The sequence below is a fragment of the Polypterus senegalus genome, unplaced genomic scaffold (assembly GCF_016835505.1).
Source record: "Polypterus senegalus isolate Bchr_013 unplaced genomic scaffold, ASM1683550v1 scaffold_3294, whole genome shotgun sequence".
Classification (NCBI taxonomy): Eukaryota; Metazoa; Chordata; class Cladistia; order Polypteriformes; family Polypteridae; genus Polypterus; species Polypterus senegalus.
Genome location: NW_024377224.1, coordinates 8576 through 36468, shown reverse-complemented (window position 1 = coordinate 36468; position 27893 = coordinate 8576). Strand labels below are relative to the sequence as shown.

Below are 27893 nucleotides of genomic sequence, written 5' to 3'. Positions count from 1 at the left end.
TGTGTCATCAGCAAAAGAGAAAAAGCCCATCATTATTTTGGATTACAATAAAAACAAAGGAGGGGTGGACAACCTGGACAAGCTGACTGCCACCTATACATGCCAGCGCATGACCAGGAGATGGCCAGTGGTATTGTTCTACAATATGCCGGATGTGTCAGCCTACAACGGATTTGTGTTGTGGACCCAAATCCACCAAGGGTGGAATGCAGGGAAGAATCAAAGGCAAGAATGTTTCTCCAAGAACTAGGGGATTCTCTTATAAAGGGACACATTGAAAAAAGGGAGCGGGTCCCCCGAGACCCAGCCGCTGCAGCTGTGGTCAGAGAGCTGCAGACCACGGCAAGCACTCCGTCCACGTCAGCAGGAAGACGAAGAGCTTCAGCACCAGCATCCTTCCCTTTAGCTAGCCCTGCCACAGCCACAGACCCAGACCCAGAGAGGCTGCGGATTCCAAAAGAAAGCACTGTCAGGTCTGCCCAAGCAGCAAGGACAGAAAAACCAATTCCATGTGTGCCAAATGCAAGAAATATATTTGCAAAGAGCACACTAAAAATGTCACTTACTGTCCTACTTGCACATAGTGTAAACATACAGTAGCAATCCTGCTCCTGGAGAGCTACCACCGTACTACTAATTCTATTGGTTTGATTGTTTGTTTGATCTACATTTTGTAATTTATTTTGTATTTTATTTTGTCTTACTTGTTTGGCTTTGTCTTTGTGATTGAATTAAAGTTCAACTTTTGGAAAAAAAATACTTTTTGCCTTCTTCTTGAAGTAAATATATATGGGTCAAAACCGACCTAACACCACAGATGTTACTAATATTAATAATTTGATATTGATAGTAATATTATTAAAATAAAAATTGTAATTTTTTTTACAGTTGTGTTCTAATACCCCTCAGCAATAGTCAGGTAACATATAAACCTTTGATTTATTTGTATAATTCTCCTGAGGTTTATTTTACCAATTTTTTTGGACTGGGCCGTTTTATTGACATCATACGTCTCATCTTCAGAGGGCCACACCAAAAATTTTAAAACCAAATTTTAAAATCTTTTCATGGATAAGGAAGCCTAACAAGGTAACCAAGAGGTAAGGAAACAAACTGGATGATAAAAAAATGTTTGAGGGTTGAGGGAGGCTGATTTAGGACACGGGTCGGCACCGACCCGACCGGCCACGCCCAAGATAACAGATGGGTGGAAATGCTAGGATAATAGCACAGTGCAGATGGGAATAGATATATAGATATATATAAATAGATATACAAATGTTCTAAATGCGGATGGCAAATATACATATTTTACAATATACATTTATGTGCCTATACATGTATTTGTATGTACTATAATACTATAAGTACTATATATATATATATATATATATATATATATATATATATATATATATATATATATATATACACATACAGATGTACAACATACAGGGTGTTATGTATGTGCAGTAATAATATAAGTACTATTATATATATACACAGATGTACAATATATAGATGTGATATGTATGTGCTGTAATACTATGAGTATTGTAATATATACAGATGTACAATATATGATATATGATGTACAATGTACAGGTGTGCTGTGTGTGCACAGGTATGTACAGATATGTACAAGGCAGGGAGGAGGAGTAGTGTAGAGGTTTAAGTGTGTGCATGTGAAGGCTCAACGGGGGACTGAGTTCAGAAGTGTGACCGCTGTGGGGAAGAAGCAGTTCCTAAACCTGCTGGTTTTAGTCGGAAGGCTCCTGTAGCGCCTTCTGGAGGGGAGGAGCTGGAAGAGTTTGTTGGCTGGATGAGAGGAGTCCTTAAGAATGCAACAAGCTCGTCGTAAACATCTCTTCTTGTGAACGTCCTCAATGACCGGAAGTGGAGTCCCTATGATGCGTTGTGCGGTTTTCACCACCCGCTGCAGTGCCTTGCAGTCAGCAACAGAGCAATTCCCATACCAGGCTGTAATACAGTTAGTCAGGATGCTCTCTATCGCACAGTGGTAGAAGTTGCCCAGTATGACAGCAGATAGTTGGCTCTTCTTCAGTATCCTCAAGAAGAAGAGGCGCTGATGGGCCTTCTTGACCAGGCTGGAGGTGTTGTTTGTCCATGACAGGTTCTCCGAGATATGTATCCCCAGGAATTTAAAGCTGGAAACCCGTTTCTACAGCCATGTCATTGATGTGAATGGGGTGGTGGGTGTCTCCCTTCTTCTTCCTGAAGTCCACAATGAGCTCCTTGGTTTTGGTGGTATTCAGGAGCAGGTTATTTTCAGCGCACCACGCAGCTAAGTGTTTTCTGTGTGTTAATAATCTAAAATAAAAATATATAACTTTAGTAACTTAATATACGTCATTATTAAAGAAGAACAAGGTGATGTTTTGTACTGCTGCCTCATTTTCTTCTGAATTTGAATTGCTTATGAATACGGTAAAAAATGTAATTTTAACTTCACTGGCTCAGAGCTATTCTGAAAGAACATACAAAACCATTCAGATAATTTACAGCATAAATGTTGTTGGATTGTAAATCTTCTTTACACATCCTGTTCTTGTGTAGATCTGTGCTGAAAAATTCTAGAAGGAAAAAACAAAATTAGATATCTGTCAGCAGACACAGTGAACAGTCAAACTCAAAGACAAGTATCAGATCCCATTTGTTAATATTTTATTTAGACATCTTTGGCCATAAGTTTTATTGGTCTCCATGTGTGTCACTTTTACATATTGCTTAAGGTAATGTTTATAGCCATTTTCTTCACATCATTCACATTTCTAGGACTATATTTGTGGTCCTCCATTTTCTTCAAAAGGGTAACTCAAGGGCACTCATCTTTCCTCTTATAATCTAATGCAATTTTCCTTTGCCCCACACACCTGAGATCATTATCCTGTTTTTCAAAGTTTCATGTTTGTAGTAGACTGAAAAAAATCCCTTGTAATATTTAGCTTGGCTTTACATTGTCCAAGTGTCCCTCAACTCTCACACCATACTGCTCCTGCCTCCATACTTCACTTCAAGGAGAACATGTCTGTGGGTATGGTCAGTGCTAGCTTTGTGTAACACATAACAAGTTTTGTTTTACCCAAAATACACACTTGTGTCCTCAACTGCCCATAAAGCCATTTTCTAAAATTTGTGCCTCACATTAGATGATTCGTTTTAGTATTGTCCTCTACCCATATGGACAGCGTTCTGCAGAGAAGTACACCATTACTCAGCTCTCAGTCATTGAACTATGGAGGTCTTTCATGAAAATTATTAATTGCTGATCTAAGCGGCATTTGGTTAGAGTGCTGCATCTCCCATTTTGTCATTATTCAGATGGAGATCCAAATATGTTGGTCTCAATTTGTGCCCTTTTCCCACCTTCATCTTGGACTTCCCTGGAATTCTGTTAAATCTTTGATTTGCCTGTTTCATTGTATAACAAATGATTCCTAATCAGACTAACTACAGTTTTTACACTGAAAAATGTGACAGTGATTTCAGAGATACAGAAACTGTGGAAATGTGAAGCAAATAAATCATTTGGGGTTTAAGTTGTTTCTGCTGAAATGTGAGCTTTTCAATAAAAATTAGAAATGAAAATATTAAAATGTTCTGGTTTGGCTTTTAAGGAACTAAATATAAATAACTATATATAAATAACAGATGACAATACAGGATAGAACTTTAGTTTCAGTGCAGTTCACTCAATTCTTTTGACACCTTTCTAGCACTATTGCCACTTTAAACTGTGCATTTTAGTGACAGACAGACAGACAGACAGACAGACAGACAGACAAATAGATAGATAGATAGATAGATAGATAGATAGATAGATAGATAGATAGATAGATAGATAGATAGATAGATAGATAATTTGTCCAGAGGGGAGATTTACCTTTATGCAGAAGTTCAAGAAATAGTAGGACAAGCAACAACAAAGATACAAGAAAGAAGAAGACTTCTGACTTGGCTAAAGATAGGAGAGCATCTATGAAGTCATATTGCTGTATGTATGAAGTAGTTTATTGACACGCTTCTGCTAAGTAATTTGTTGGCTAAAATTCCTCTGTACGCACACTGGCCATCAAAGAGTTGCAGAACATGTGAAGGATATTACTACACATACTGAACTGGAGGAACATGGCTTTCTATGAAGAAAACTTAATTTGTCTCTGAAGTTTTGTTTCAATGCCACAAATTATATTGCAGTCAGTCATTTTCTAACCCGCTCAGTCCTGAACAGGGTTGTGGAGATCTGCTGGAGCTTATCCCAGCTAGCACAAGGCAGGAACAATTCTTGAACAGGGTGCCAGTCCAACACAGGGTGAAATACTTTCATTCTGCAAAGAAGTCAAGAAATTTATTGGAAAATCTGAAACTGTACTGAAACTCAGGATGAAATACTGGGGATACTGTAGACATGGAGCACACATGAAATGTATGTATTTCAAATCATAGTATTTCATTAGCCATTGTGACAGAGAGGGGGTGCTATAGTTCCCTTGAACCCTTAGTCCAAATGTCAGACACTAGATAAAAGTCTAAATATTATTTACTTTATAATAATACTGTGCACAAAGCACCATACCCTCCACAATACTCATAAACAATAACTCTCCAATAATCAATAATACAAATCCTCCAACTCTCAGACACGTTGCCACCCTGCCACCCAGCTCAGCTCATTTATCTGGGATTTCCCATAGTCCTTTATAGTCCTTGACCCGGAAGTGTTTCGCTCCTCTCAGTCCATGTGATTGGTAATACTTCCGGGTCAGATAAAAACTCTTCTTTTTCATCCCGGAAGTACGTCATTTCCTCTGTCCCTGTGACCAGGACGTACTTCCGGGGTATAGGGCGAATACAAGTCTCTGAGCCTCCCTGCAGCGTCCCCTTGCAGCCCCCATGGTATCCAGCAGGACTGTGAAGGACCGCCATGCTGCCAGAAGGGCTCCATCTAGCGGCATGGGGGTATTGGCCAGGATGAACGGCCGGCCATAGTTCACACCATATAAATCTGTTAATATGCATCGCCAGATAAACATCAGGGCGATGACTTCATCTGACCGAATAGGGGGCGGGGGGTGTAGCAGGCTGCATTCTTCAATTTTACACATTTGCCAAACAAAAGCGGGATATTAGTTCATTGATAAGGAGCTATGAGATTCTGGTCTTCTATCAGAAAAATAAGGGGATCAGGGACGACAAAAAAAATTATACGTTTTAGGGACTCTAGTGTTAAATGCAGTCCCTGGCATTTTTTTGTCTCAAAACCAATCTCTGCATATTTAAGTTTATACAGCTATGGTGTATAACACCAGATGTGCCACAATTAACTGCTGCTGCAGAGATTTTGGGGTGCCAGCACGGTTAACCCATTTAATCCTAACACATATAATGTTAAACAAAAAGAACACTTGATGGTGCTTATTGCATCCTTGCTTTTATAGCTCTGTATAGCTTCAGCTAATAGGGGCAGGATTGATTTCCCTCACTAGGTATCTTCTTTCCGCTACGGTTGGAAAAAGAGACAACACTGCCACCTCTTGTCCACGCTTATCTCCAATAAACCTAGAATGATAAATCTAATCCTCCAATAAACCCGATCCTCTGACACGCATGTGTGACACTCTGTAATAACTATATATCACATACAACAATTTACTTTGAATTGAATACAATAAAACATCCATCCATCCATTTTCCAACCCGCTGAATCTGAACACAGGGTCACAGGGGTCTGCTGGAGCCAATCCCAGCCAACACAGGGCACAAGGTAGGAATCCAGTCCCGGGCAGGGTGGCAACCCAGCGCAGGACACACACAAACACACCCACACACCAAGCACACACTAGGACCAATTTAGAATCGCCAATCCACCTAACCTGTCTGTCTTTGGACTGTGGGAGGAAACCGGAGCGCCCGGAGGAAACCCACGCAGACACGGGAAGAACATGCAAACTCCACGCAGGGAAGACCAGGGAAGTGAACCCAGGTCTCCTAACTGCGAGGCACAATAAAGCAAAGGAAAAATAAAAAAAGAACAAAATGAGATTCAACACCCCTCCTGCATCACAATGACTAACTAAAAGAAGACAGATACTGGTAAAAAGAAAATAAATGATAAAATGGTTAATAGCATTAGAGAGTCAATTCCAGACCCATTCTGCTAATACTTAAATTATATTAATGAATTCTTGCCATGTTTTAAACAAGTTTTGAATATATCCTGTAAGAGTTTGAATTTTTCTACTTTGAGATAATTACAATGTGCTTACTCACCAAGTTATAGAAGGTGTGTTGGGATTCTTCCTCTTCCTCTTCCTCTTGAGCAGGATAAATCTGCAGGCTAAATATTACATTCAGTTTTATTCTTATTCACTTTAATGCCACTTGAGAATACACCAAATATTGCTGTTAATGTATTGAGAATTACTGCGATCCCAAGGCTGTTTGAGAAGTATGTAAAGATTTTTATCCAAAAAGATCTTATTTTAGTGCATTCCCAGACCATATGGCTTGGTGTAGCAGGAGCTAGATGGCAACACTCGTAGTTCGGGTCTTGCACTGGGTAGATTTTAGACAATTTTAAATAAGAATAATGTGATTGATTAAAGACCTTTAGTTGAATTATGGAATACTTGCCACATATAGAATTATTCTGCATATGGCTCAGTTCCTCACCTTTTCTGAGATGCCAATTGAAAGGTCCTTTTCCACAGTTCTTTAGAATCTTTGAAAGGTAGACTCTTTAGGATATTTGTATACAGTATACAGGGTGATTCAAAAAGATTAATTCGATTACAACCTTGAGGTGTCTAGGAAAAAAATCACATACCAATTGAAAGAGGTGGTTGTAGAGTTTCTCACTGTCACCAGAAGATGTCTTCTTCAGTCTGTAAAGAGATGGTGACCATTGAGCAGAAAGCGTTTTGCGCAAAACAACATGCTCAATCGAGTATGGGATGAATTTGGCGATCGCATTGATGTTGTCCTTACAGCTGGAGGAGGTCATATTGAGCACTTGTAAAATTACATAATAAACTTTATGATCACCTAAACCATTTACAATTTACTGAATTGTTCTGTAATGATTTACAAGTGAAATAAATCATTTTGAAATCGGATTAATCTTTCTGAATCACCCTGTATTATTGAAATATTTTCTAGACTAACTAGTAAGACTTCTGGGATTGATATGGGTGCAAGATGTGAAATTTGGGTAGGTTTATTTTAAGAAAATTTCTGCTTTGCATATAGGAAAAGCATGTAGCTGGCAAATAAAATTTTTCCATAATTGTTCATAAGATACAAATATGTTGTCTATATAAAAATAGCTAAGTGTCCTAATCCATGACAGTTTTCATGATTCAAACACAGAGTCATTCAGAGAAGATTAAAAAGGTGATTATCTTGTGTAGGAGCAACAGAAAGAGCTTCTCTACCTTGACATGTGCCCTGCATTGGTTCCATATTTTACGTAAATGGTGGACAACTGGGTTACTGGTGAACTGACAATGGCACGCAGTATATCATAAAGTATGGTATACAAGGAAGATTTAGAAGAAGATTGAATTTTCACGGCAAGCCAGGCCGGAGTGAATTAATGAATTTCCAAGATTTGATTGTGCATATATAAGTAATAAAATTAAAAGCTAGATGTTAGGTGCTACCTTCTGCTTTAGATCTTTATAAAGTCACCTTTTGAATGCATGGCTGTTTTAAATTCTGATGAATGATGTTGCAATTGAGTCTAATTTCTTAAAAAATTACTTCTTTAAATATATCTGGATACTTTAGACTAGAGCAGCTTAGGGGGGGATGTTCATTTTAATAGTATTAATTCTCCTTGCTAAGGCAGGATGGAGAGTGGACATCTTGTTTGATTTTATCCAAGGTACTTACAAAATAATATTGAAAAAGAGGTCTTTCTATGTATTTGTGATGGTTATTCACGGATATTTAAACTGATAGTATGAACCAATAGCTATCTACTCTAGTATGATGTACTAGAGAGTTCATTGGGAAAAGCATCAATCATTTTAAATCCAAAAATCCTATGCAGTTCTCCTAACTTGTTTAAGACTGATGGTAGAGATGATTGTGGGTCTGATATATAAAGCACCATATGGTCTACATATAATGATATTTCTTGTTCGAGTCCTTCTCTGATATTCCCTTTGCTTCTGGGTTAGTATTACGTAGTTTGACCTCCATCCATCCATCCATCCATTCTCTTCCGCTTATCCGAGGTCGGGTCGCGGGGGCAGCAGCTTAAGCAGAGAGGCCCAGACTTCCCTCTCCCCGGCCACTTCTTCCAGCTCTTCCGGGAGAATCCCAAGGCGTTCCCAGGCCAGCCGGGAGACATAGTCCCTCCAGCGTGTCCTGGGTCTTCCCGGGCCTCCTCCCGGTTGGGCGTGCCGGAACACCTCACCAGGGAGGCGTCAGGAGGCATCCTGATCAGATGCCCGAGCCACCTCATCTGACTCCTCTCGATGCGGAAGAGCAGCGGCTCTACTCTGAGCCCCTCCCGGATGACTGAGCTTCTCACCCTATCTTTAAGGGAAAGCCCAGACACCCTGCGGAGGAAACTCATTTCAGCCGCTTGTATTCGCGATCTCGTTCTTTCGGTCACTACCCATAGCTCATGACCATAGGTGAGGGTAGGAAGGTAGATCGACTGGTAAATTGAGAGCTTTGCCTTACGGCTCAGCTCCTTTTTCACCACGACAGACCGATGCAGAGCCTGCATCACTGCGGATGCCGCACCGATCCGCCTGTCGATCTCACGCTCCATTCTTCCCTCACTCGTGAACAAGACCCCAAATACTTGAACTCCTCCACTTGGGGCAGGATCTCTCCCCCAACCCTGAGAGGGCACTCCACCCTTTTCCGGCTGAGGACCATGCTCGGATTTGGAGGTGCTGATTCTCAACCCAGCCGCTTCACACTCAGCTGTGAACCAATCCAGAGAGCTGAAGATCACGGCCTGATGAAGCAAACAGGACAACATCATCTGCAAAAAGCAGTGACCCAATCCTGAGTCCACCAAACCGGACCCCTTCAACACCCTGGCTGCTTAGAAATTCTGTCCATAAAAGTTATGAACAGAATCGGTGACAAAGGGCAGCCCTGGCAGAGTCCAACTCTCACTGGAAACGGGCTCGACTTACTGCCGGCAATGCGGACCAAGCTCTGACACCGGTTGTACAGAGACCGAACAGCTCTTATCAGAGGGTCCGGTACCCCATACTCCCGGAGCACCCCCACAGGATTCCCGAGGGACACGGTCGAATGCCTTTCCAAGTCCACAAAACACATGTAGACCGGTCGGCAAACTCCCATGCACCCTCCAGAACTCTGCTAAGGGTGAAGAGCTGGTCCCCTGTTCCACGACCAGGACCGAAAACCACACTGTTCCTCCTGAATCCGAGGTTCGACTATCCGACGGACCCTCCTCTCCAGAACCCCCGAATAGACTTTTCCAGGTAGGCTGAGGAGTGTGATCCCTCTATAGTTGGAACACACCCTCCGGTCCCCCCTTTTTAAAGAGGGGGACCACCACCCCGGTCTGCCAATCCAGAGGCACTGTCCCCGATGTCCATACGATGTTGCAGAGACGTGTCAACCAAGACAGTCCTACAACATCCAGAGCCTTAAGGAATTCGGGCGTATCTCATCCACCTCCGGGCCCTGCCACCAAGGAGTTTTTTGACCCCCTCGGTGACTTCAGTCCCAGAGATGGGAGAGCCCACCTCAGAGTCCCCAGGCTCTGCTTCCTCATTGGAAGGCATGTTAGTGGGATTGAGGAGGTCTTCGAAGTACTCCTCCCACCGACCCACAACGTCCCGAGTAGTAGTTTGACCTATGAAGATATATTAGGGCCAAATCCACAACTGTGTTGTGCAGCAAATAGATAATCCTGTTCTATTCTATCAAAGGCTTTTCCTGCATCCAAAGGTAATTACACTTCTGGTGAGTCAAAAGGAGAGATTCTAATGTAGTAGGTTTAGTTTGTTTTTTTTTTATCGTATTTGTAGGTCACAGAAGTGTTTCTCTGCAATTGCATTTTTGTTTTAACTAATCATTTTATGTTCTCCCAACAGCTCCAAACCCTCCTGTGAGTACAGACAACAAATGCCAACGGCTCAAGCTGGTGCTACTGATGCTTTTTGTGCTTTACTAGTGGCTGCTATCTCCTTCCTGATTGTATACCGTAAGCACATTCCAGAAATTATTTGATTGCTTATTGTTAGATTCCAGTTATTCAAGCTGAGTCTGAGTTCTGAGATGCAGCAGATTGTAAACTATTCATAACTTGATTCTTACCTGAATAGTACTTTGCAGAATGGGCCTAGTAATACAGACATTCCAGTTTCTAGGCCCCTTTTTAAGATCTTAAATAAAGAAATCACATATAATTATACGTTTAATTTCTTACATGGCAATTTCTGGAATATACCAATGTATACAAATTCCCACTGTCCTGTAATTTAAATCATTAAATTTAAGTAGGAAAGTGTCTAGGATCAGCCATTGTCAGACCCACACTATTGGGCTAGTAGGCATTGGCTTAGTCAGCTGGTCAAGGCTTAGCTTGATGAAGAGTGCTGTGCAAAAACAAAGTAGCTTGTACTATTGTATTGTATTTCTGAGGTGGCCATGATAGATAAGTGAAGAGGATTACATGTGTAACAACTTTTTTCTTCATCCTTGTGAGGATTGCTTGCTTTGAATTTTCACTAAATATTTTTAAAACAAAGTTTTGGACTGAGAGATTTCTTTTCGGCATGCATTTTACCGTGCTTGAACTTGCCTTACACTCCGGCGGCTACAGCAGTGGTTTGTAGATAGAATCTTTCATTACTTGTCTTTGTGCAAATGTGTGGCTAGTAGAGGAACTAAACAGTCTTTGCCATTACAAAGTGTAAATTTTGGTTCTAAAGCACTTTAGTGGACTTTACCATTATTTGACAGTTATATTCCAACCAGGTGTGCGGAAAATTGGGCCCTCTTGATGTCTGATCCCTTTTTATGAGTTACTAGCAGACCTCGTGCGCTTCGCTGCAGTCGCTGTAGTTGGAATAATTATGTACCTAAATGCAGCTTATAGAGCTTCTTTATATACAATATTTTTGGTTTGTCCTCCTGGAGCCAAAATATATAAATTTTCCCTATGAATAATTTGTGAACATGCTACATAAAAAATAGAAATGGGAAAAACGGCAACACCACCGGGAACAACAGTAAATGAGATAAAGTAAAAGTCTACCAAACAGTAAATGACAGAAAGTAAAAAAAGGCAACACCACTGGGAACAACAGTAAATGAGATAAAGTAAAAGTCTACTAAACACTAAAGTACAAAAACGAAGTAGAAAGTAACAGTAAACTGCAACACCGCCAGGAACACCGGCACACCACATCTACTAAACAATAAGAAACACTAAGTAGAAACACTAAAGGAAAAAATACTATTCAGTAAGTTCCGTGTCTAGTAAACAGTAAATCAGTAAAGGAGAGAGGAGTAAACACTAAGGAAAAAGAATGGCAAGACCGCGTCAGCTGCAGAGCTCAGCTCGGAGCGAAATTTAGTGAATGAAATGAGGTGAATGGAAGGGGAGATGATGACGTGACTCCCCCACCCGCCTTAACTCTCAATCCCTCCACAAACACACAAACACAGTCTCTCGGATCCCAACTCTCCTTTATATAAATCAGTAAAGGAGAGAGGACTTAACACTAAGGAAAAAGAATGGCAAGACCGCGTCAGCTGCGGAGCTCAGCTCTGAGCGAAATGAAGTGAATGAAATGGCGTGAATGGGAGGTGAGATGATCACGTGACTCCCCCACCCACCTTAACTCTCCATCCCTCCACAAACGCACAAACACAGTCTCTCGGATCCCAACTCTCCTTTATATATATAGATATCAGTTATAACACCATTCAGATGCTATTTTAGTATTTTCCAGTCTGTTGCTATGATTATTATAATTGGTCACTATTAGTATTATTGCATAATTAGAGAGAAAACATTCCACTACTGTATATTCTATCCTGTCCAACTTCACTATGGGATGATCTATTCCCCTTTGGTTTACAATTCAATATAATTTGTTGTGCATTGTGCATGTCCTCTTACCCTTGTGTCCCTCTTAAAAGACTTTCAAATATTTTATTGCCTAAACTTACTAAGTTACATGAGAATCATAAACATTTTAATAAATGCATAATCTATGGAAGGTTCTTATAAACCCCATAAGTAGGATTGAATTGGTATATGCTAGCTATTTCTAACTGCTCTGACTAAACATTACTCTCAGTTAGTGATCAACCTTGCCATGCATAAGGTGTAGAGGGCACATGGTTTTAAACCGTGAAATTTGAGCCTTGCATACCTTGTGTGCGTGTTTTGTGTGTCAAGTAACATGTAAGACAAAGTACTTAATCGAAAGTGCTGTTCCATACGTTTAAAGCGTACAGAAGAAAAATTTAAGAATTTTTAAGTCTAGAAACAACTAAAGATTTAAAGAAAAGCTAAGTTTAGAAAAGATACATTTTTTTTTTTTTGGAATTTTATTCTACATGTTTTACAACTTTTTTCTTCATCCTTGTGTGGATTGCTTGCTTTGAATTTTCACTAAATATTTTTAAAACAAAGTTTTGGACTGAGAGATTTCTTTCGGCACGCGTTTTACCGTGCTTGAACTCATACTTACACTCTCTTGGCTACAGCAGTGGTTTGTAGACAGAATCTTTCATTACTTGTCTTTGTGCAAATGTGTGGCTAGTAGAGGAACTAAACAGTCTTTGCCATTACAGAGCAAATGAGATGCATGTGTGGTGATTTTTTACATCAGCAGAGGAACACTTCACATTTTGCAACTTGTATATCAGTCAACCATGAGAATCCCTGCAACATTTTTCACCTCGGTGGTATTTCAAAGTCTGCTAGGCATAGAGTACATAACCTCTTCACCTCCTTTACTGATGTCTGCACAACCATATCATGTCATCAGAGTTGCTGTACTTACAATTTTCTTTATTCAGCAATTTCTCCACTCTGTGTAAGCAACCCATTTCTTCACCAGCTATTACTTTCAACAGACCAAGAGTCATTGGTACAATCACTTTGAATAATCTTAGAACACCACCTTTTCTTCATTGATAAAGAACCACCACTGAGCTGGAGAGGTTTGAACAACTACTAAATTATATTTTCTCCTTATGTGTATTTGTGTGTGTTCACCCTGTGATGGGTGGGCACCTGTCCTGGTGTTGTTCCTTCCTTTTGCCTGATGATTGATGGAATAGGCTCCAGTTGTCCCATGCCTCTGTTCAGGATATGTGGATTAAAAAATGGATGGATTATTTTGTATTAGCATTAGTTTATGGTGAAGCAGTTCTATAAGATTTTAGGCATCATGTGCTTTATTTTAACACTACAAAAAAATGAAATCTTAACATGTATAAATGTCTTATTTTGATCGGATTATTATTTTGCTTAATTCAAGACAACTGCTTTTGAATTACCTGAATTAGATAATAAGTCTAATTCCAAGGAAACTTTGACTTAAAAAGCATCACTATGAGACGAAAGCCAGTTATTCACTTTGATGAGGAGTAGACCATGGTGTATTTTCCTGTTTCAAGAACCAAAACTTTGTAGGCTGCCTAGTATGTATTAAAATTCACTCATTTCAAGACTTTCAACTTTCTTAGCTTTGAAAAACTTGCTTAGATCATTATCTTGTTGTATGAGGAAGTGTATTTGGAGACTTTTACTGGAACTTGAGCAGGCCCCCTTAGGGGGGCACGAAGAAGTTAAAAAAAGAAAACAAGAATCAAAAATATGAGAAAAACATCTGTTGAAACCAAAACAAATTAACTTAAACTACATTCTGATACTAGAACAATAAATATAGAGTTAGATAAATGTCGATAAAAGTTAAGTAGGTATACAGTGGGGTGAAAAACTATTTGACCCCTTCCTGATTTCTTATTCTTTTGCATGTTTGTCACACAAAATGTTTCTGATCATCAAACACATTTAACCATTAGTCAAATATAACACAAGTAAACACAAAATGCAGTTTTTAAATGATGGTTTTTATTATTTAGGAGAAAAAATCCAAACCTACATGGCCCTGTGTGAAAAGTAATTGCCCCTGAACCTAATAACTGGTTGGCCACCCTAGCAGCAATAACTGCAATCAAGCGTTTGCGATAACTTGCAATGAGTCTTTTACGGCGCTCTGGAGGAATTTTGGCCCACTCATCTTTGCAGAATTGTTGTAATTCAGCTTTATTTGAGGGTTTTCTAGCATGAACCGCCTTTTTAAGGTCATGCCATAGCATCTCAATTGGATTCAGGTCAGGACTTTGACTAGGCCACTCCAAAGTCTTCATTTTGTTTTTCTTCAGCCATTCAGAGGTGGATTTGCTGGTGTGTTTTGGGTCATTGTCCTGTTGCAGCACCCAAGATCGCTTCAGCTTGAGTTGACGAACAGATGGCCGGACATTCTCCTTCAGGATTTTTTGGTAGACAGTAGAATTCATGGTTCCATCTATCACAGCAAGCCTTCCAGGTCCTGAAGCAGCAAAACAACCCCAGACTATCACACTACCACCACCATATTTTACTGTTGGCATGATGTTCTTTTTCTGAAATGCTGTGTTCCTTTCACGCCAGATGTAACGGGACATTTGCCTTCCAAAAAGTTCAACTTTTGTCTCATCAGTCCACAAGGTATTTTCCCAAAAGTCTTGGCAATCATTGAGATGTTTCTTAGCAAAATTGAGACGAGCCCTAATGTTCTTTTGCTTAACAGTGGTTTGCGTCTTGGAAATCTGCCATGCAGGCCGCTTTTGCCCAGTCTCTTTCTTATGGTGGAGTCGTGAACACTGACCTTAATTGAGGCAAGTGAGGCCTGCAGTTCTTTAGACGTTGTCCTGGGGTCTTTTGTGACCTCTCGGATGAGTCGCTCTGTGCTCTTGGGGTAATTTTGGTCGGCCGGCCACTCCTGGGAAGGTTCACCACTGTTCCATGTTTTTGCCATTTGTGGATAATGGCTCTCACTGTGGTTTGCTGGAGTCCCAAAATGTACACTTTGTAAAGGCTTTATAACCTTTACCAGACTGATAGATCTCAATTACTTCTGTTCTCATTTGTTCCTGAATTTCTTTGGATCTTGGCATGATGTCTAGCTTTTGAGGTGCTTTTGGTCTACTTCTCTGTGTCAGGCAGCTCCTATTTAAGTGATTTCTTGATTGAAACAGGTGTGGCAGTAATCAGGCCTGGGGGTGGCTACGGAAATTGAACTCAGGTGTGATACACCACAGTTAGGTTATTTTTGAACAAGGGGCAATTACTTTTTCACACAGGGCCATGTAGGTTTGGATTTTTTTTCTCCCTAAATAATAAAAACCATCATTTAAAAACTGCATTTTGTGTTCACCTGTGTTATATTTGACTAATGGTTAAATGTGTTTGATGATCAGAAACATTTTGTGTGACAAACATGCAAAAGAATAAGAAATCAGGAAGGGGGCAAATAGTTTTTCACACCAGTGTAATAAAATATGCATCTACATTTCAAAAAAAAATGTTAGGGGGGTCACGATTAAAACTGTTATGGAAACTTGGGTCGCAAATACTTAAAGGTTGAGAAACGCTGTTCTATACACCTCAGGATTCATTGTGTGACTGCTGTCAGCAGTTCCATCACCATTGAAGATAAGTGTGCCAGTACCTGTGGTAGCCATACACGCCAAAGCCATAACACCCCCACCACCGTGTGTAACAAATGAGGTGGTTTACTTTGGATCTTGAGCAGTTCCACACTTTGTTCTTGCCTTCACTCTGATGCAGGTTCATCTTTGTCTCATCAGTACACAAGACTTGTAATATCTTTTAAGTCCATTTTTGAAAACTGAAATCTGGCCATCATGGTTTTTTGACTAAGTGGTCATCTTGCAGTGTGACACATCCACCTTTGCCTCCTGAAGACTGTTTCTGTTCTGTCAGACAGGCATTTGGGGCTTTTCTTTACCGTAGTGAGGATTCTTCTGTCATCAGCAGTGGAGGTCTTCCTTGGCCTACCAGACCCTTTGCAATTACTGAGCTCACCAGTTCATTCTATCTTCTTAATGATATTCCAGATAGTTGATTTTGGTCATCCTAAGGATTTACTGATGGCTCTAATGGTTTTATTTTTTTATTTTTCAGCCTCATAATGTCTCCTTTGACTTTCATTGGCACAGCACTTGTCCTAATGTTGATCAATGGTAACTACAGACCTTATGAAGATCTTATGAAGTAATGAAAAACACCTGAGTAATTACAAACACCTGTGACGCCAATTGTCCTAAACATTATGGTGCCTTGAAATGGGGGGACCATGTAGAAAAAGTGTTGTCACCTCTAAATTTTGTAACCAAAATATATACAAATACCCTAAATTAAACTCTGCAATGTGCATTTTAATCACATCTGAACTGTTTGATTTGTAATTTTAAACTGCGGAGCAGAGGGGTACTTCCAGTAAAAACATGTCTTTGCCCCAAACATTATTACAGTGTTAGAGTAAAAATTCTGACTCTTTTTTTTTCAGTGTGGCACATTTAAAGTTTCATTCAGGGCAATTAAAGCAGTCAGAGGCAGGGACTGAAATGACATCTTAGTGGTGGATAGACTAACTACTTAGCCAGAAAGACAGACTATCTACAAAGCAAGATCTAACTAGGTCAGCTGATTTCTGTCTCTTTACAATTGACAACATTCTTAAAGTCTAAATAATATATTACTTTGTATTACTGATTAGATTAAATGACTTGTTTTTCTTAGATTTCAGAAAATTAAATGACAAGGAGCAAGAATTACAAGAGTTAAAGCATGCATATTACAACTTCACCAGTAACAACAGTGCTTTGCTGGCAACTCTACAGTCTCAGTACACAACAAACTACAGTGCTCTGATGAAAAAGCACACAGCTTTAGAGTCTCAATACAGAACTCTAAATGATAAACATGCTGAACTTAGAAAACTGAAGGAATTCTACTGTCCTGTTACAAACCCAACTCAAGGTGAGTGATTGGCTTCTGGATTAGTAGAATGTAACCTAGTAGGTTGTCTAATTCCTCATTTGATGTTTTGTTTCTTTTTGTACAGAAAAGACTTGCCATGTATGCCCAAATGACTGGGTGCTCTTTAATTCTAAATGTTACTTCTTCTCCACTGATAAACTGACATGGCAGCAGAGTCAAAAGCAATGTAAGAAAATAAGAGGAAACCTGGTGATTGTAGAAAATGAGCTGGAACAGGTATGCCTTTTATTCTGGTGGATTTTGAAAAACTGTTTTACAAAAGACATGGTGGCACAGTGAGTAGTACTGCTGCCTCGCAGTTAGAAGATCTGGGTTCGCTTTCCAGATCCTCCCTGCATTGAGTTTGCATGTTCTCCCCGTGCCTGCATGGGTTTCTTCCGAGTGTTCCGGTTTCCTCCCACAGTCCAAAGACAGGCATGATAGGTGCATTAGCGATCCTAAATTGTCCCTAGTGTGTGGATGTGTGTGCCCTGCGGTGGGCTGGCACCCTCTCCGGGATTTGTTCCTGCCTGTGTTGGCTGGGTTTGGCTCCAGCAGACCCCCGTGACCTTGTGTTAGGATATAGTGGGTTGGATAATGGATGGATGGATGTTTTGCAAAAGAGCTGGACTGAAAGAGCTGCCACCAAAGACTGCCGCTATAACAGCTGCTGTGGTTGCTTGTCTTCGATGTTGTTTGCTAACTTTTTTTTGGATAACGGGTGTTGTGAAGCAGGACTTACTCACTTACGCACGACAACAACAACTGCTGGACCTGTGCCCTTTGTTTCCTAGAATTGCCTGGCTGCCAGCAGAACTAATGAGTAGAAACCAGTAAAAAAGACAAGGAGCCCAGTTGCGTAATAAGAGGAGAAGATACAGACCTTATCTGCCTTCTGTCATGGGTACTGGTGGATGAGCTCTCAACGCTGATCAGGAGCCAAAAGGAATACAACTTCAGCAGTCTTGTGTGCTTCACGGAGAGGTGGCTTAAAGCTGAAACACTGAACTCTGTGGTTGGATTGAATGGGCTTAAAATAATACGGGCAGACAGAAGCATGAGTGAAAGTGATAGGAATAAAGGAGGCAGATTTGTTGTTTTTGTTAATAAAAAATGATGCAACTCCAGGCATGTTACAATTAAAGCACACATATGTGACTTGAATATTGAACTGCTAGTGGTGGTCTTATGGCTGTATTTATGACAGTTTACATCCCCCACCTTGTGTGACATGGCAGATGTAACAGATAGAGAATATTCTGTGGCAAGCAAACTCAGTACTGACCATCCCAGCACTTTCATCACAATTTCTGTAGACTTTAACTACATTTAGCTTTCACTAAACTGTACAACAAGGGAAAATAGGACATTGGACTTGTTATATGTCAATATTAAAGAGGCATAAAAGTCTGTTGTTTTGTTACATTTGGGCAGATATGACCATGATTTGGTATGGCTCATACCCACATATCAACTCATTGATCATCAGGTGCCAGTCACTACCAGGGCATTATAAGAATGGAAAATGGAGGTTGAGGAGGCTCTGAAGAATGACTTGAAAACCAGCTGAAACAAGCTTTGTGAGTTACACGGTGAGAGTGTTCACAGACTCAGCCACTGTATCACAGACTACATCAAATTTTGTGTGGATAACACATTTCCCAAAAAGGCAGTGCACTGTTTTCTGAGCAACAAACCACAGATCACAAAAGACCTAAAAGCCCAGCTGAACAAGAAGAAGGCCTTCAGGTCTGAGGATAAGGAGGAAATCAAGTAGCTGCATGCAGAACTGAGGATGCAACTGTGTGAGGGTTAAGCTCACAGAGACAGGTTACAGCTGAACTTAACTGGGATGTAAAGGAAGTGTGGAATGGGATGAGGACTGGCTATAAGCAGGGTGTAAAACCTGCAGAGGAGAGGAGGAAGAACAGAGCTAATGAACTTTAACAGTTTTACAATAGGTTTGACTCATTCGTGTCAGTCCAGTCCTCCCACAACACTGTTTGCAAGCTGAGGAGGACATGGAATCTCAATTGCCATCTCTGCTCTGTACTACTCATCCCCTACTATTGCAACACACCTGTGGTCTCAAGCCCCCTTCCATGTCCTAGGCTGTCTGTCTCTGCTGAGACAGCTCTGCACAAACAGGGCAAGCAGGCAGCCCAAGGAAACTGAGAACATGTGGCAGTCAACTTTATGGGATCCTACAGCACCTTTTCTCCCCTTTCCTGAGTTTTCAGATGGTTCACCAGTTGTGGAAAACATCCTGTGTAGTCCCAGTGCCAAAGAAAAAGCATTCCAGTGATCCCAAAGATACTAATTGCTTCAGAAAGGTTGCTCTTAACTTCATACATCATGAAGACCTTTGAGAGCCTGGTCCAGACAGCTCCAATCTCTGATTTCAGAACACGATTCTCAGTAGTTTACCTATCAGGTACAAATAGGTGTGTAGGATGCTCTGATCTGCATGCTTTACACAGCCTACACCCACTTGGACACCACAGTAACAATAATGTTCTTTTATTTTTCAAGTACCTTTAACACAATTCTGCCTTATAGACTGGGGAAAAAGCTCAAGATGATGTATCTTGATGCCCCCACAGTCTTCTAGATCATGGACTGCCTGACCAACAGTCAGCAGTCTGTGAGGCTTAGGAACTGTACAGGTACACCAGAAATTGTGGTGTGTAATACTGGAACACTGAATCTATCTACAGTTAGGTCCATAAATATTTGGACAGAGACAACTTTTTTCTAATTTTGGTTCTGTACATTACCACAATGAATTTTAAATGAAACAACTCAGATGCAGTTGAAGTGCAGACTTTCAACTTTAATTCACTGGGGTGAACAAAACGATTGCATAAAAATGTGAGGCAACTAAAGCATTTTTTTAACACAATCCCTTTATTTCAGGGGCTCTAAAGTAATTGGACAAATTAAATAACTGGAAATAAAATGTTCATTTCTAATACTTGGTTGAAAACCCTTTGCCTGCAATGACAGCCTGAAGTCTTGAATTCATGGACATCACCAGATGCTGGGTTTCCTCCTTTTTAATGCTCTGCCAGGCCTTTACAGTATCGGCTTTCAGTTGCTGTTTGTTTGTGGGCCTTTCTGTCTGAAGTTTAGCCTTCAACAAGTGAAATGCATGCTCAATTGGGTTAAGATCAGGTGACTGACTTGGCCATTCAAGAATTTTCCACTTCTTTGCTTTAATAAACTCCTGGGTTGCTTTGGCTGTATGTTTTGGGTCATTGTATATCTGTATCATGAAACGCTGCCCAATTTAGCTGGAGATGAGCAGACAGTATGTCTCTGAACATCTCAGAATTCATTCAGCTGCTTTTGTCTTGTGTCACATCATCAATAAACACTAGTGTCCCAGTGCCACTGGCAGCCATGCACGCCCAAGCCATCACACTGCCTCCACCGTGTTTTACAGATGATGTGGTATGCTTTGGATAATGAGCTGTTCCACGCCTTCTCCATACTTTTTCTTGCCATCATTCTGGTAGAGGTTGATCTTGGTTTCATCTGTCCAAAGAATGTTTTTCCAGAACTGTGCTGGCTTTTTTAGATGTTCTTTAGCAAAGTCCAATCTAGTCTTTCTATTCTTGCAGTGCACTCTCTGTATTTACTTTCATGCAGTCATCTCTTTATGGTAGAGTTGGATATCGATACGCCTACCCCCCAGAGAGTGTTGTTCACTTGTTTGGCTGTTGTGAAGGGGTTTCTCTTCACCATGGAAATGATTCTGCGATCATCCACCACTGTTGTCTTCCATGGACGTCCAGGTCTTTTTGCGTTGCTGAGTTCACCAGTGCTTGCTTTCTTTCTCAGGATGTACCAAATGTAGATTTTGCCACTCGTAATATTGTAGCAATTTCTTGGATGGGTTTTTTCTGTTTTCGCAGCTTAAGGATGTCTTCCTTCACCTGCATGGAGAGCTCCTTTGACCGCATGTTGTCTGTTCACAGCAAAATCTTCCACATGCAAGCACCACACCTCAAATCAACTCCAGGCCTTTTATCTGCTTAATTGATAATGACATAACGACGGACTTGAACACACCTGCCCATGAAATAGCCTTTGAGTCAATTGTCCAATTAATTTTGAGCCCCTGAATGAAGGGATTGTGTTAAAAAAACGCTTTAGTTGCCTCACATTTTTATGCAATCTTTTTGTTCACCCCACTGAATTAAAGCTGAAAGTCTGCACTTCAACTGCATCTGAGTTGTTTCATTTAAAATTCATTGCTGTAATGTACAGAACCAAAATTAGAAAAAGTTGTCTCTGTCCAAATATTTATGGACCTAACTCTATCTATCTATCTATCTATCTATCTATCTATCTATCTATCTATCTATCTATCTATCTATCTATCTATCTATCGCTTGATTGTGTTATTTGTCCTGTGAGCCTGTATCTTTGTTTTTTATGTTTTTGCTGCTGCATTTCCCCTTGGGATTAATAAAGTTCACTAATCTAATCTATTATAATCCAAAAATTTATATTAGGTATTTTGACCAATTCTTAAGATCAGATGTTTTTAATGTAACATTTCACTGTTGATTATACTGTTAGAACAAATCCACATTAAAAAAGGATACATATAAGCTTTAAAAATGCATTTCAAGAAAAGCCACAGAGCTGAAGTGAGACAAACAGCTGGCGTGTGTCAGTTCAGCGTGTGTACAAAAGCAGAAACTCTTTCTTTTAGAAAAGCAACCTCTACATTTACAGCTGATTCTGGGATTTTTATCACAGCTCTCTAAGTAGCCATGTGGTACTGACATGTTTTTCTTTTGTTTAATTTTGACAATCAACTTATTCTGCCAGCAAGGTAAAATATATCTAGCTGCTAATGCAGGGTTACCCGTACCAGGAGATGTTCAGGAAACTGTAGCAAGAGTCAGTATCAAAAGTTAAGAAACTGTCACAAAAACCTAGATGAAAAACTGTTAAAGTCAAAAGGAGAATTGTTATGAGATATTTATTATTGAAGGCACAAAAACTGAAACTGTTTAAAGTTTAAATCAGTAGTCTCAGGCACCAAACTTAATTGTTAACAGGGAAGCCTCATAAGAAATTTTTGATGATTCACATTGTGTCCTTTTAATTTGTTACGGAATATAACCATATATGTGTTTGGTTTAAATAATTCAGATAAAGAAAATAAAAATGCTTTTGTTGTCTAACTTTGAGGCATTTTGTAACGTCAGTGTTTTGTCAATATGTTGCTAGGGCACATTGCAATGTTGCTAAGGGTTGCCTCCCAGGTGGTACTACACACCATTTCATGAACGCTCCGCTATAAAACGCTGAAGTTCTTTGTCTGAGATTATGAACTGAAACCTTGGAAAACATTATTTTGTGATCTTAGCGTCTGGTTATCTGGTTAATAATTCACAGCATTCCACGTCTCTGTTTGATTCACAATTTTACCAAATTGGCTTTGGTGATAATCTTTAGCAATCTCTTCCAATTCCTCTTTTGATTTTGTTCACAGTTTAGACCTCTGGTTTTGCATAATGCCATTTCTGAATTTCAACATATTGTCTCTCCTTACAATTTCCATAAAACACTGCCATTTTATTTTAACACATATGGCTGATTGGTCACAATCTACATTGTCAGCAGTCAATTATGAAAAGTTTGCTGTAACTTAAAAAATGCAGTTGGACTTACTCAATGCTGCAGACCCGTCAAGGTGCTTTAGATACTACTCACAACTGGCAGAAGATGAAAGCAACTCAGGGCTGTAAAGGGAGTCAAGCCCCTAGTAACAGTGCGACGCATCCTGACAGCACTAAATGTCATAGCCTAAAAAAGCCAAATGGTAATATGGTAAACTCAAACAAATAATTTTAGTAAAATTCTATTTACTTGCAGCTAACTCATTAATGCCAAACACGCATGTATCAACATTCCTTGTTAACACAAAAAAAAATGAATTTCAACCAAAAAATCAAATGGTTCCAATTTATAGTAGAAATTTAGGTTCATGTTGAAAACAAAGATGCAGTATTTTTTTTTTTTTTATTATCCTACTTTTTGGCAATTTTTTTTTTGACTTTGGGAGCTCTAGGTGTTACCATCTTTGACATGTTTACATGATGTACATGATGGAGAACAAGGTCAACTAGTACAAAACACACTAAGCATCTGAAACATAAAACTGAAAAGCACAGAACACCCATTAGGCAAGCATTGAGTCACTCCAAATAAACACAGAATGTTGTTTCTGGCTGTTTCCTGCAGAGGCATTAGCTCTCTTGGAAATGTGTTCTTTTAAAATTGTGGCTTATTAAATAATTAAACAATACATTAATATACCAGAAAAGGCGATATCCCTCCTATAGTGATTACAGCGGTACAAGAATCACATGAAACAAAATATCTTTTAGCTTACATTTACTGACGTTTTACGCGGTTACAGACGGGGAGGCATATGGACAGACTTTATCCAGGTGGGAAATCTGGATCAATACAGTCAGCCATTTTCTCCGTCCCCACGCTGGGAGGTTTTTCGACAACTCTTTGTGTCGACACAGCCTCCGAAGGGTCTGGCTACTGTCCAGACCTTTTATACGGTTCTTCTTCAACTTGCTGGTCCTTTCTGTCTCCAAACAAGGGTTGAATTCCTCTTCCACAAAATACAGAAATATCATAGTGCTTACATGCCGATTCTCATTCTCCCAATAAGGAAAGAAGATTTGTGCTGATAGAGGACAGAAATACCCTAACCTGTGTTTAAGCTGACTATACAAGCCTCCAGTTGTCTTTGGCTATCTAATCCAATGCTTGGCTAGCAATTCTAACGGCTGAGCCCCTGTGTGCCACAGTTAACATGCACATGTGAATAAAACTCATAACAGTATTGTCCAGATATAGTGACATAAAGAAAAATGTAGTATAACAAGCCACCCTTTGTCACTGGATCTGTGACAAAAAACAATACTTGAAAGTTATATCCACAAAGCAAAAGGTACTTGATCCTCCATCACAGTGTAGATATGTCAAGTCATTTATGGACATGTAAGATGTTATAGCATATAGCTTCTGTACCATTCATCTAAAACCAGCGTAAACATGGACAAACAGTTACATTTAACATGCTGTTATCAAGTAGTGATCAATGTATCTCATCAATGGTGTTAGTGGAGATTGTTGCCGTTATTTCTTACATAGTCTGTGTTGTGTCTACATATTACTGAATTCATGCAGTGGGTGTCATAGCATCAGATGATATTAGAATCCTATATAGCATCTTGATGGATTACTATTTTTGGCACTCCTATCATTTCTAGCTTTAATATGTTGCTAGATGTGCCCCACCCTTTGATGTCTGATCCCTTTATGAGTTACAATAGTTGTAACATAACTCAGATGCTATTCTAGCTTCATTGCTATGATTATTAATTGTTCTTAACTAGTATTATTGCATAATTGTTCATTCACTATCTGTTATCCTCCCCAACTTCACTATCAGTTGTTCTATTCCAAGTTAACAATTTACAAGTTCACATCATTGATAAATCATGCATATCCTCATACCTTTGAGCCCTTCTTATAATAGTTTCAAGTATATTCCTAGACTTGCTATATAGATATGCCTTGTCCAACTCAGTGGCTTGTTAACAAAGTCTCTTTCTTGGTGGCTTTGCTGATTGGTAACTTTGCAGATCCGCCTGAACAAAGTGTGACTGTTTCAAGGCACTAAAGTTTGTTGTTACTGGAACAGAAAGTAAACAGTCCTTTTATCATTAGGGAGCTCATAAGATGAACACATGGTGACTGTCCCTTTTAGCAGAGGTGCACTTCCCTCTAGGTTTGCATTGTATGCAGTGGTCATTCATGGGAGCCTTCAACAGCTGTCACATCACCTCAGTGGCTACAGCCTGTCCTTGAAGAGTCCATAAAACTTGTCTTAGTAGTAAAAATGTCTGCTCACATCATGGCATCAAGTTTGAGTAGCTGGACTTACAATCTTTCTTTAGCTCTTCACTCTGTTCCTTCTGGAAAAGCAAGTGTTTCTTCACCAGCTATTCTCAGGTATGTGCAGCAGATTAAAAGTCATTAGTGCAGTACAGTCTCTGTAAATCTTCGTTTGTGCGTACACCACCTGTTACTTCATTCATGAAACTTTACCACTGAATGGAGAGACTTTAACCACTAAATTTAGTGGCCAAACTTAAACTACTTGCTAGGCTAAACTAGAGAAGGGTGCAAGGTAGAGCAAATACATAACATAAAGCAATTATTTCCCAATCATATGTATCATACAAATGCAGCATTATAAATGACAATTCTAGACCCGCAGTTCAGTCTCATAAAATAACAGTAAGAAATAGAGTAATACATTTAAACTATGCTAGTGACAATGTTTCTTCAGTAGGATCATACATTACACAAAATTAACACATTGCCTCAGTTATCCAAGTGTCTTAACTTATAACAGGATGTTACATACAATAGTTCTAATGTATAACTGAATAATCCATTTTGCTATGTGCATTATCACTGAGCATTAACTTAATACATTGATGCAATAACAATTCTTCCTAAAATTAATCACTTACAGAGACAAATCAATACATGTATTTCAGTTCTAATACATTTTGTAATTACTGAAGTGATAATAATAATCATTTGTCATACATCAAAATATGTAAACCCTCTATACTGTTTTTTCAAAGAACGAAATCAGTCTAGCGTTCATTTGTTTGCATTTTTTCATTTCAACATTTAACACTTGCACTAAATCAGCATGCAAGAAAATTATTCTAATAGCTGCTGTTCATTAATTTATGATTGATAAATATTCACTATCCTTTGATTAGATTATTTCTAATTGCTCTGCCCAAACTTGCTATTAAGCTATTTTTTGCAACTTGTATAGAAACATAGTTTGTGTTTTTCATCCGTTGGTCAGTGGATTTGCTGCATCTGGAGAAAAAGAACATCTATAGATTTTAAATGCAACTTTTATGCTTATAATACTTTTCATGAAATTCAGATTTGAAAATTCTTCTCTTTAATTGACCATGTTACAAGCTATTCTGAGAATCGTCGAGGTCAATAAGTCATGGCGTTATTTAAACCTGAATTCCTCTTCCACAAAATACAGAAATATCATAGTGCTTACATGCCGATTCTCATTCTCCCAATAAGGAAAGAAGATTTGTGCTGATAGAGGACAGAAATACCCTAACCTGTGTGTAAGCTGACTATACAAGCCTCCAGTTGTCTTTGGCTATCTAATCCAATGCTTGGCTAGCAATTCTAACGGCTGAGCCCCTGTGTGCCACAGTTAACATGCACATGTGAATAAAACTCATAACAGTATTGTCCAGATATAGTGACATAAAGGAAAATGTAGTATAACACTGGTAGAGCTTTTTTAATCTAATATAACAAAAAACAGAGAACAAAGAGTTTGTGTGTTTCTTGTTTGTTAGTATATATTAAAATGTAAATAAAAAGTAAAACTTTCTGTTAGAATGAGACCAAGAGTATACAATGGTATTATCTTGTAGTGTTTGGTTTCAAGCCTGATTCTCCTTTTGGTTTTACACCTTGGTTTACATTTTGATTTTCTTTTGTTTTGTTTAACCCAATATTTTTGAGTTGAATTTTTTTCTCCTGGACAACTATGTGGTATAGCGGGTCCGCGGCTTTAAAAAAATAAGGGCAGAGTATAGCCATGTCATTCTCTGTGGGTGTGATTGCACAACCACAGGGAGTTAATGAGGTAGTTGGAGCGAGTTGCACCTGTACGTGTGGGGGCGATCGTTCTCAGTTGCTTCATTGGCTTCCTGCACCATGTGATTAAGGCACTGCGGCCATGGAGGTGTGGGGTGGTTTTATATATATATATACGGGTCGATACCAGGAAAGGGGGGATAGATGCATAGATGAATAGAGGAAGAAAAAGGAGGCTAAAGGATGTGAAAGAGCTGTCTTAGCAGCTATGATCTGGCGCCCCACGAAGGAACATTTGGTTGTGGCACACTAGGGGCTAATTCACCCCAATGAATGTTCTATTGGAGTGGGGTGAGCAAGGCAGGTGTCCTCCCAAGGGATCTGAGGAGCAACTGCGTGAGCACGAAGGATGAAGGGAGGACAGCAGACCTCGGACGGTCTGGCAGTGATGTCCATAAGGAAGCCAAGACGGAAGTCAGCCGAAAGGAGCTCATGGATGTTGGGTCTCCTTCAGCTACGGGAGCAATGGGTGAGCCGTGGAGAATGAGAGACGGAGATGGGCTAAAACCGGGAAGAGTGAGACTGCATTTTTAACCTCTGATTTTATCAGATTTATTTATTTCTGGTTTTTGTACCAACTGAACAATTGTTTTTATGGATTATATATTGGAACTGTGGAGCACTGCACTGTTTTTGTTTGCTGATTTTTAATAAAAGCACCTTTGCACTTATTGCACTATTCCCTGGCTTCATTTGAGAATTGTCGTCATTTGTCAGCTCATCTCGGTGATATTACTGACGGTGTCGGGTTCGGGGCTCCCATAAGGACGATGAGAGCGGACCTGCATCGTCACAAACTATATCAGAAATTACTTACCTAATAAACAAAATTCAAATGTTTTTTAATTTTCCCATTTCATGACTGTAATGCAAACTTGTGTCTGAACATACAAATAGTGACTTTTCTTTTTTTTTAATTAGACATTTCTAAACAACAGAATTAATACCAACGAATGTGAAGACAAAGTTTATTGGATTGGCTTAAATGATCAGAAGACAGAAGGTGAATTTGTCTGGGTGGGCAACGGAC

General features: G+C 39.6%; 1 protein-coding gene across 1 annotated transcript; it reads left to right on the top strand.

Annotated features, from left to right (window-relative positions):
- Nucleotides 1-231: 231 nt before the first annotated feature.
- On the top strand, nucleotides 232-27893 carry LOC120519262 (CD209 antigen-like protein B; the record flags this gene model as incomplete). The annotated part of the gene is made up of 5 exons (XM_039742411.1): nucleotides 232-473; nucleotides 10116-10225; nucleotides 16856-17095; nucleotides 17181-17332; nucleotides 27785-27893. Coding segments are annotated over exons 1-5 (853 nt in total), but the record flags the coding sequence as incomplete, so codon positions are not given.